This window comes from Mycteria americana, chromosome 3 (genome assembly GCF_035582795.1).
Source record: "Mycteria americana isolate JAX WOST 10 ecotype Jacksonville Zoo and Gardens chromosome 3, USCA_MyAme_1.0, whole genome shotgun sequence".
NCBI lineage: Eukaryota > Metazoa > Chordata > Aves > Ciconiiformes > Ciconiidae > Mycteria > Mycteria americana.
In genome coordinates this window covers 104002337-104013627 of record NC_134367.1, presented here as the reverse complement: position 1 = coordinate 104013627, position 11291 = coordinate 104002337, and the positions used below count along the sequence as shown (strand labels likewise).

Below are 11291 nucleotides of genomic sequence, written 5' to 3'. Positions count from 1 at the left end.
TTAGCCTGGAATTCATGACCAGCCTTGAAATAACAAAACTTTGTTTATACCTTGACAAGCAGTGAACAGTACCAATTTCACTTTATAAGACACTTATTGTTGCAAACCTATAAAATGTGCTTGCTTTTTAATATCTCAGTGTTGTTTTAAGAAAATGAAGTTGCTCCTGGACCTTGAAACTTAGAATGAATTAAATGACACGTGAATAAATATATATTAATTCTTTTTTATTAAAGTATCAAAACAAACTTGAATAGAAAACAAACCACTTTTAATGCATTTTAAAGGTTCTCCTGAATAAAGTATACTTTTAGAAAACTCATGCAACATACTGCTCCTGTCTAGCTGTTTAAACATTTTTTTCCTGGGCATAGTCAAATGAACTTGAGTACCATCACTTCTAGAGTAGCGTGCAGGAGCACGCATGCACACACACACATACAAGCAGTAGAAAGCAGCTATAACCGCACATATAAAGAAATAAAAATAGATTATCTTCTGACAATAGTAGTGGTACCATATTAACATTTGGCATGCTAAGTAAATAACATCAAGCAACAAAAGCATGACGCCTGCGTCACCAGTGATACAGTTAAAAGCAACCATACAAATTCCCTAAGGGAGACACATGAATTCTGTCATTATATTCTAGTCTCTGTGGTAACACTTTATAACAGTATAGGAGGCAAACAGTTTTGTCTGCTGGTATTTGATGCGCAAAAGGCAAAGCCAAGGTGTACGATACCGGGAGATGATGCCTCGGTTTTGTATTTCCGCATTACAGAAGTCAAATACCAATGAACATAGTTTGACAAGTTTATTGTAACACACTTCATGTATATCCATTCTCTGATAAACAGCTGGCCCAATTCCCCATGGAACTTGCCTTCTAAGCCAGGGAAGCTGGAGCAGAGGCTCCAAACTCTGCCTACAGGGCATGAATAAAACTCTCATTGAAGTCAATGGAAGCTCCTTCCAACATACAGAAAGACAATGGATTCTCAGGACAGAATCAGACCTTGTATGTCATCTTTGTAATACATTCACTTTTCAGATACATGAAGTACATATCTTTAAAACATGATATAGGACATTACAATATATCCAGATCTTAGGAAAATGTACTAAGAAGTTCTGTTGCAGAATATAACGATCATATAAGGATCAGGTATGATATCTGATAGACTCATCTGGGACTTGTAGGGTAAGAAGCTTATGGCTGAGGTATCTTTAATTTTAGGCTTTAGAACAAAAACACAATTTTGACACTGTGTAACTGGTGTAAAATATTATGTACTGTAAGCTTCTTTCTTATTGTCTGCTTCACTTAAATTGTGACATTGAGCAGCTAGACACCACTGATGGAGGTAAAGAATTTTGGAAGGTATAATCTCTGTACCCAGTTGTTCAAGATACTCAGTGCCTCATCTGTGGAAAAGATGAAGGATAAGTGTTTTCAATAGTGGTGTCTCAAATACAACTGGTCAAGTTTAGGAATATATAATATTAAACACCAAGAGAAAAAAGTAAAAAGACAGCGCAACACTTGTGTTTTCAGTTTTATCTTGCTCGCAGTATTTATTAACTTTACTCATTACGATATTAGTGATAAATAAGGATAATATTTCTTTTACAAAAAATTGTAAGGATATATTTTATAGGATTAAACAATCTGAGAATTTCACAGAAACATCAGAATTTAAACACTCATAGCTCCAACTGTTTTGTCCAGCAGCTCTTCTACCAGTTCAAAAACATCTATGGTTAGTATTTAATAAAAAATAAAAACAATTATTCACTACATCAAAACTCTTGCCTCCTTTAGATTCCAAGTAACACTTTTGATTGACTGTAGTTGCCACCCAAATGTAAAATAAAAGTAGCTGCAATCATAATTTTTCCCTCTGAATCACCTGGCAAAAGGAAGTAATCCTAACCAGGATGGAAAAAGCTCTGTCAAGCTCTTATGCTTATAAGAGCTGTCTGCATAAGCAGACCCACTGAAGTCCATGGAACCTCTTCTGTGAGTGGGGGTTAATAGCATGAGTTAAGGCTTGTAGGATTAGATCCTAGATGAAATTTTTTTTGTTTTTAAACTTTTCATGATTCATGAGCCTGGGGGTCGGTCCTGCAGTTCTTTTCTCAGGCAAAACCTGTATCAATATCCCTCCATAGTTAGTTTCCTCTTTCCAGTGGGTCCAATTCACCGAGTGACCAAGTGGTGGTACAAGCTGCTCTTCAGCAATTCAAGGAAAAATTGTAGTCCCCAAAGGGTGGTAGGTGGGGTTCCAGCTCATAAAATACAAACTTAGCTACATGGACATTTTGCAAGAAACATTTCTTTGTCACACCTACTAGGCTTTTCAAATTCAGTCTCTGAGATGAGTCATTGAAAAAACCCACACAAGTGTTGTGAAAAAAAATGACAAAGCTTAGTTGGAACTAAAGGCTTTTTGTGTGTTTGTGTATGTGTGTTAGGTTAGAATGCAACATTACGTATCAGTACATTCTGCCAGAAACCATCCTCCTGGAAGCTTCAAAACTTTAAAAATACTCTCAGTCTGCTTTCCCTACCAGCAACAAGGAAAAGTAGTGTCCATCCAGCACAGCTGTCTGTACCATGTGTATCATCGGAAGTCATAGTGTTCTAGCACAAACGTCGTGAGTGCAGATACTGTATACTAGCAGAGAGCTAAAACTTCTGAAGCTGTTGTCTGTAGCTCCTAGGAACAGCAAGTATGACAGGTGCAAAACCTATATTTGAGGCAGAAGACTCTTCAATTTGAGACCAGATCTTCCAAGGGGAAGAATCGCTATCAAGCCAAAATGATTCTTTCCACTTAAGAAAGCAATCTGCCCTTCCTAAAGGCTCTTGACTAATAGAATCCTACACATTATGTCAGATCCTCCATGGATTCTGGTAGTTGTTAAAAACACTATAAATATTTCCATGTTTGCCATATCATTTAACCTTGTAATGTGCCTTCTTTGATCTGTTGAATAAAAAGATTCCTTTCATCTTCAGGTGTCCTTCCGTTTTGTGCCCGAACTATACAAGTGGGCCTGTGAAGATTTAGCATGTATATCAAATGCTGCTTCTCATTCTTTAGCTCTTCGATCTGGGCTTTTAATTCTGCATTGATAGTTTCCAGCTTTTCTGATTCCTAGTCACAAAGAACAGGCACAACTATTAGACTGAGTAGTTCAAATAGTTAATTGCAATGTTTATCTAATAGTTGCAGTCTTTTATTGGTGGGAAAGCATATGGCTAGCAGAGAAAGAAATCACTTGTTCTTAGTGTCCTGTAATGATGAAACTATACGTCCCCCAGTCAATAACAGTCTAAAAACCAGATTGACAGTTACCTTCTTTGGCCTTTAGAGAAGTGTCACAGAAGTTGAAAAGCCAAATTCAGACTTGTATTCACTTACAATGACAGGTATCCAAAGCATTATTGCTATCTTCTGCAAAATTATTCTGACCTTTTTGGGTCAAAAATTGACCCAAAATTATCTACGCTTCTTATTACGTCCCTGGAACATCATGTCACGTATCTGTAAACCCATGTCAAGCTAACAAAGTAAGGACATAGCTTTTTTCTTTCCCCCACCCCTGGATATAGGAACAAAGACAGGCCTGATGCTGCTGTAATATAGTTTTATATCATGGCAGAGCAGGTGAAGACACTACTGGGGTCTTAGGACAGAGACTTCAGGGCTACGCTACTATGCCACTCATTTCATAAAGAAGTCAGAGATTACTTGTCGGTGCTTGTAGGTTCTTGGTCTCCACAACAGATATTACATGAAAGGAGATTTTACTTCTTTTTGTGTTCCATGTACACAGTCATATTATCCCCATAGACAAGATCGGTCACTGAAACAGTACTCTCTCTTCACTCCTACCATGCTTTCACTTTTTTCCAGTTTTAACCGGGTTTGATTTAATATATAGCATGTTCATTTTTTTTATAACTAAAGTTTTGATGGGTTTACAGAGTTTTGGGTGACCTCTTTCTGTACTTCCTACTATGACAGTGCCCCTGTGCTGTCTCTTCAGATCCTGGCAGGATGACAGATTACGAACAATTCAAGCCAGTCACTTACTTTCTGCAAACATTCTGTTTTTTCCTTCTTTTTGTTTCGACACTTTGCAGCAGCAATTTTGTTCCTTTCCCTTCTTCGCTTTTTTCTTTCATCCTCTTCAGGAGAAAACTATCCCATAAAAACAGATACACACAATCTGTAAGGTGTCATAAATACTCGACCTGTATTTTGATAACTTCTGCATTTTTAAAAGCAACATGGATAGCGTCAGTGCTCACATCATGAGTTACATAAGGATGCAATTCTGACCTTGCTTGCCATACAGTAAAATGGTAGTAACTCCATTAGAATTGTCAATAAAAACCTGACTGGAGTTTGAATGGATGTAATCCATGTGATGGCTTATTGTAAATCAATGGTACTCAAAAACTTGCCAAGCATCTCCCCAGGCTGACTCCCACACTTCTATCTCTTCTCCACTTCCCAAGGAGGAAAAGGAGCGAGGGGCACAGGAAGCAGAGCAGAAGATGTGGCATGAATGAGGCATTGAGAGTGCAGCAAACTAAAGGCAGTGCTGAAAAGGGGATATTAACACAGTCCTTCAAGCTTTGTTTTGTTTCCTGTGGAGGGTCAGACCAAGGTGTAGCTACTTCCCTAACTTAAGCTATTTCTCCACTTTACAAGAGAAATGTTTTTCACCAAGACTATTATCTTAAAGTAAAAACCTAGTGTGGACATAGCACGGCTGTGTCTACCTCAGTGTAGCCCACGTGGGTCCTACTGCACTGTCCTCACTGAAGTAAAGCTGCAGTGATTTATTCCAAGTTCAGCCACAAGTAGGCAGGGAAACCAGATTAGCGCTTCCTCTAATCTCTCTGAAACATTGTCCTTAGTCCATAATCAAAAACAAAATACCCAACTATAGGCCTCAATGGAAATGAGAAATACCAGAGGGTTTCCCAGAAGCACTTAACAGAAAGCCAAACAGCAGGCTTAAAAGGATAAAGTATGGTGGAGAGGGTTGCCTAATATAATTACTGGTCTTGTGGTGAAATTTTATTAGAGAATTAATCATTCACACTGAAATGCTGTTTAAAAAGTCATACCTCTGTTTTCATGATTGATGTTTCAATTGGCCTTTCAGAAACTGTCACCGTGTCCAATGCAGAAGACATCCTGTGGGACTGACGCTTATTCTGAATGGCAAACCTCAGTTCCTCTTTCACCAGTGGGGTTAAATTTGTGAAATCATCAAACCCCAGTGACCCTGCAGGGGACAAAGTGGGAACAATTGCGGAGGCGCTGACTTCTAATGCAGACACCTGGCCTGAGTGTTGGACCATCATTTTGCTGAAAGGTAAAAAGAGATAATAATAATAGTCTTTCAACAACTTTAGAAAGGCAAGTAATATCTCCTAGAGGTATATTTTATAATGTGAAATATTACTGTATTTCTTGCATTGCTTCAGTCCCCATTCCCCCTCTACCCCAATCTCTCACTAGAGCCAAGCAGTTAAAAATTTGGTCACTAGTAAAAACTTCTACTTTAGGTTAACATCAAGTTGGTATTTAAAATTAATAATAGTATTAGCGCATCACACAATATCTAGATCTTTCTGAAACGTAATATGGAAAAAAAATTGTGTATATGTATGTATACTCTGAAGTTTTAAACTGGTAATGTGTGGCAAATGAGAACTGAGTGAATAGGAAGAGAAAGAGAACAAGGAACAAAAAAATCAGAAAGCGAAAAATATTATTATTATTTAAAACACAGAAGGAGTTTAAGAGTATCTCCATCCTCAGAGCTATACCACCACAAAATTCCAGCTTCAAATGGACAGAGCATACCTTGATCTCAACTACATTTAGGCAAAGCTCAAAGAGTTCTACTAGGAGCTAACCAAGGCAGAATCTGTCACCAAATTATCATGGTCAATTTTACACAGAGTTGTAGGTCTGGCTATAAACTCCTGAAAAACAGTTCACAATAAGAGCCGGCACAAAGGTAAAAGTCTATACACACTCTGGGGCTTCAAAGCACAGGCTGAGTTGGAGGGATTGAGTCATGAAAAACGTGAAGCCGTTTGTTTCATTCCTTTGCTCTTGTAAAATCTGAAACTGTCCTCATGTGCCCTCAACAAGAGGTTTGAAATTCTTAAATATTTATGGTCTGATGTCCTGCTGATATAAAACAGTGTGACTGAAGAGACTTCAGGGGAATTATGCAAATGGACACCCATAGAGGAACCTCATTTCTAGTAGTTTTCCTAAGAAAATGAACCTACCCAACAGTGCTCTCTACTTTCCTCTTTTTAGTCATTCTTATTAATTTTTAGCCAGTTTTGGAGGGAGAGAGGCCCCCTATGTGCTTTGTGAAAACTGGTGACCCCACTGAGGGAGAAAGAGGCAAAACTCAGCAGTCAGCCATCCTAACATGGTGGGCAACCTAGCTAGCCGATGCCCACAGCTCTGCACGACACAAACCATCTCTCGCTCATGAGAGGTCTGGAAGAAAGCTGAGCATTTTTTGTGGGTGGCCCAAGGGACAAAAGGTGCAAATCCATAGGAAAACAGATTGTATTACTTCCCTTATTCATAAAGAGACTTGTGTTAAATTGGATTTACCATGTTGGTTTTCCAGCTTTCTTTGGTATGTAGGTTTTGGGGTTTTTTTAACAGCTGTACGGGTAACTACAGTATGTGTTATCTACTCTTGATTAGAACTGTAATAATTATAGCAAAGTCAATTGTAATTAACCTAGTGCAGGTAAGCAAATAGTTGCCTCGGGTTAGCAGTGTGGGTAAGTTAAATTTCCACATGGTCAACCCAGAATTGCATAGTTCCCCATACGCTACTTCTGTAACCCAGCAAGAAATGTCTGGGGTCACATGCCTTGACAAGAAGATAGATTTTGCTCAGAGATATCTAAAAATACACTGTAAGTCCACACTGGTGCAAATGAGAGTAGAATATGGTTCATTGCTAAGTGAGGTAAATATAAAAATGTGAGGACAGCAAATTGCCAGTTGGTAGAAAATGCCATGTCCAGCTGCAGAGACTTCCTCACTTCTTCCTCACCCAGCCACCACAGAAGAGCTGAAGATTTCTGAGAGTCTGGGGGTGAAATCAAAAGGACTTTTTCTGTTGACCTCAATGGGGCCAGGATTTCACCCATAGTTATTAAAGATGAGGAAATTATTTGGAACAATTTGTTATTCAGAAAGACCTTGGGAAATTTATGTAATTCTCTTCAGAAAGCCCCTGCTCATGAGTCACATTTTTTAAAGTACTGATACGGTTTAATCCTATAATCTCAGAAAGCTAGCAGTTACTCTTTTCCAACAAGTCAGAAACAGCTCTATAATTTCCAGCTAAAGTCCTCTCAGCATTATTTATCACTTATCAACATTCAACTCATTTAAAGAGGCTAATTCTAGATGACACCGAACCCCTCATTGCTAGCAGAAATTTTAGCTATTTTCACTGAAAGTCTCCTTGGCTCCCAGTGATGGCTTCATTCCACAAAGTTAATTCTGTATAATTCAATCAAACCAGGAGTCTTAAATTAACAGTAAAACCATTTCTCCAGCCTACAAAATAATTAATTGGGCTAATCATTTTCCAGCACTGGTGGTTTATTCAATTATTGTTCAGTTTAGGTGCACTTTTAATTAAGGTCAGCAACAGCACCAGAGGAAACCAAGAATGTTCATGTTTTAGTAACGTGTCTGAGAAATTGTGTTAATTGTGGATTTCTACTACTTAGTGCTAAGTGTACCACAAGCACCAACAAAACACCCTACTATAATGTCCTCAGGTACTCTCCTCTGTCTGTCATTAGTGTAAAAAAAAAAAAAAAGAATGGGAGGGTGCCCACAGGGAGGGGAAGCACAGAGGGAGAAGTGTCCTTGACTATAGAAACTTGCTGCTCTCCTGCCTGAACAGCTCACTGACCTTCCAGACATCCTGAAAGGCATCTCTGTTTATTCAGACTTTAGGGAAGGGAGGGCCTACCAGGGGGCTGAGGCTTGTGTAAGGATTTCTGCCGTGAGCCGAGTCCCGTTTTGCAGAGCTGTTAGCCACTGGTTTGCTTTCCTGGGGCTCTTTCTTGGGGCAGGGCTTCTGGACAGTGCCTAGGATGGTAGGGTTCCAGTCTACCACTGAGATCATTAGGAGCCACAGTGAAACAAATAACAAAAATAATCAGCCTTATGTCAAATGTACTCAGTAAGCTGAATAGATTCCCTTTGCATAACAACAAGGTAGATGTTTTCCACTTTCTGAGGAACAATTCTGCTTTTAGGAATGTTTTTACAGGAATGTTTTACAAAATCTAATGAAAATTAGATTTTGCCACTGAAAAAAATGCAACAGGTTGCCCTTCCTTTTTCCCCAGATTTTGTACAAATCGTACCTCTGTCTCTAAGCCATCAAGCGCACTATCTCATTTTCTCTGGATTTGTAAAGGCCAGGGAAACAGTAGGAATAAGAATATTAAGTGTGATTACATCTATGCCTTTCTGATACCATCTCTGTTTACTTTGTTGGACCATGCACATGGATCTCAGCTCCAGGCTGGTTTGAGTTCTTCTGAAGTTACTGACATTGAAGGTGCTGGACATTTCACAGAGCTGCACTGGAAAGGCACAGCTTGTTCCCAGTGTGGCTTAATGCTTCATTACTTTATCCTTAGTTTTGGAATTCTCCAGAGAGAACAGCTTTTCTATTAATGGTACCCTCCCGATTCAAGTAGTTTCAAACAACTTTATTCATTTGTTCTCCCCCTACTTTTTGTTTGCTCTTTTGCTGATGATTCTTTCCATCTACAGTGAACTTTTACATCTCATCTGACAATATTTTAATTTCAGGACATACTTCCTGAGTGTGCATTTCTATTATTTAAGGCTATTCCTCTTTAATATTAATATTAAATAGGCCTACTTTCAGTCTTTTCTTTTTTGCTTAGCTGCAGATGGCCGACTGTGCCTCTTGGTTTTATTTCTTCATATGAATTCCTTTTCCTCTGGTGCTGATGCAATAAACCCCGATAACCATTGAGGTTAATCTTAAACAGCATTAAGAGCAATTACAGTTCACAACCTCTGTGCACGCTGGTTGACCTGAAGCTTTCTGACATCCCACATCGTTCCCGAACCATTTTCTGCTGCCTTCCAGCTTCTCCAATGCTGTTACTAGGAGGAAAATTGATTTCCAACAGGAAACTCGTTCTCTGAACCAAGTTTGCTGTTGTGTCACGGCTGACTTGATTAGGCAACAGTTTAGCAACCGATCTTCTTCATGTCAAGACACGGGGACAGAGAGAAGAGTGGATGTCCCCGGCTCACACCGAGAGTTCCCACTCGCTTCGTGTATATGTAATAGAGACATATATACACGGCGCTGGGGGGTTGCTCACGGCCTGGCCAGTCTCGCTACAGCTCCTCAGCCCCTGCCCCTGCGGACCCTCCGGGGTGGCGGTGCCGCCGCCGGCTGCCCCCGCCGCCCGGCCGCGCTCCGGCATCCCCCGGTCCCGGGGCCGGCGCCGTCCCTCCGCCGAGCCGCCACCGCGCGGTGCCGAGCGGCGCTGCCGGCCCGGGGAGAGCCGGGGCTCGGCGGGCTCCCTCCCGGCGCTCACATCTGGCGGCAGCCCGGGCGGGGGGTTCCCCCAGATGTGAGCGCCGGGAGGGAGCCGCCGTCGCCGCCGCCGGCGGGCGGGCGTGGGGCTCCGGCGGGGGCTCGGCGGGGCCGGGGGCTTTGCCGGGGCTCACGGGAGGCGGCGGCACCTCCGCACCCGACTTCGCTCCGGCGGCGAAACTTTTCCTCGCCGCCGAACCCCCCCCACCCGGCGCGCATCTCTCCGTGGCGGGACAACCTCCCACGGAGCTCAAAGCCCCCGGACCCGCCGGCACGGAGAGTCCCGGCGTCTCTCCTCCCGCTTCCACCTACCTTCCTCCCGCTGCTGCTGCTGCTGTTTTCCCGGCCGGAGGGACAGGGCTCCGCACCCACCCCGCAGCGCTGCCGTTCCCTCTCCTCCGGGAGAGCAGCTCTCGCCGCTCCCCGCTCCTCTGCCTCTCGCCTCGGTTGCATCACCCCCCTTATATAGCCGAGCGGGCAGCGCTGGTATTTACTCTGGCGGCGAGTCCCGGGCTGATGTCATGCTATTAATAGCCTCCCCGAAAGAGAGGGAGGAGGGAAACGGAGCCCGTGGCGGTGATGCAAGGCTTCCCCGCCGGCACGGCTCGGCACGGCGCGGCACGGCGCGATCCGCGCCGTGCCGCGCCGCGCCGTGCCGAGCCGTGCCGGCCGGCATCGCAGGTCCCCCACGCAGGAGCATCCATCGGCACCCGGACAGACCCCGTCCTCTCCCTTTTCCCTTCCCCCCCCCCCTTTTTTTTTTTTAAATTAAGGCTCCGAGGGGTTTCATTCTCCGGGCCGTTTTGCTGCTGAGAATAAATCAAAGTCCCTCTCACGATAAAAAAATGTAAGTGGAGATTGTGTAGTTTTCGAAAGGACTGAAAAATGTCATCGTATTCTACAGGAAAGAATTGTTTGACGACTCCCCCCCCCCCCCGCCCGCCTTCTCACCCCCACCCCGCCCCCCCATGCTGCTTTAGATGACAGCTAAAATTTCATTTTTCATGAAGAGGAAGGCTTCAGTTTTTACTCTGAGGAGGAAAGACCCGTTTAATGAAATGATAGAAAGCTAGAAATAATGCTTTTTTGTTTTTTGGTTTGTTTTTTTTTAAAAAAACCCTTTTCTTAAAACACAATAGCACATGATTTCCCTTATGATTTCTGGGAAAACCAAGGAGTCCCTATAGGAGATAGGGAAATATGGGGGTGGCTGTGGTGAAGGGGTTTTTGTTTAGTTCTTTTTTTGTTTCTGTAGCTTCCTGGTTTGCTTCGAACAGCCCCCAAAGTGCTAGAAAATAAGATGTGTCAACAAAGCATTTACCCAGGAGAGACACAGAAGGCTGAGAGACACACAGTGTTATCCAGTTTGATAATATTCCGTATACGATACATACAAACTTGTCATTAAGACTGTCTTCAAGTCTCTGTACTAAGCATGGAAAGATTTCAAGCTTGCAGATGTTCTAACTAAACCAATATACTCATTCATATAGAAAATGTATACCTTCATATATAAAATGTATGCCCTGATCAAGCGCTCCAACTGGTTAATTAATTTCATAATGTTCAATGTGGCTGTATTTTGATAATAAGTAATATGTCTCAAG

At 42.1% G+C, this 11291-nt stretch overlaps 1 protein-coding gene across 1 annotated transcript; it reads right to left on the bottom strand.

The window, feature by feature from the left end:
- Positions 1-212: 212 nt before the first annotated feature.
- Positions 213-10139, bottom strand: ATF3 (activating transcription factor 3). Its single transcript, XM_075496396.1, has 4 exons — positions 9997-10139; positions 5153-5396; positions 4107-4214; positions 213-3164 (listed from the first exon to the last, which is right to left on the bottom strand). The coding sequence occupies exons 2-4, from the start codon at positions 5390-5392 to the stop codon at positions 2967-2969; spliced, it is 546 nt and encodes a 181-aa protein (XP_075352511.1). The 5' UTR covers positions 5393-5396; positions 9997-10139; the 3' UTR covers positions 213-2966.
- Positions 10140-11291: the final 1152 nt, after the last annotated feature.

What these genes read in the sequence shown, in the direction of transcription:
- ATF3 (XM_075496396.1), bottom strand. Translation starts at nt 5,392, where the DNA reads ATGATGGTCCAACACTCAGGCCAGGTGTCTGCATTAGAAGTCAGCGCC. An exon ending in CATCAATCATGAAAACAGAG is followed by an intron (nt 4,215 to 5,152) that starts GTATGACTTTTT and finishes TTTATGGGATAG; the next exon opens with TTTTCTCCTGAAGAGGATGA. An exon ending in AAACAGAATGTTTGCAGAAA is followed by an intron (nt 3,165 to 4,106) that starts GTAAGTGACTGG and finishes CTTTGTGACTAG; the next exon opens with GAATCAGAAAAGCTGGAAAC.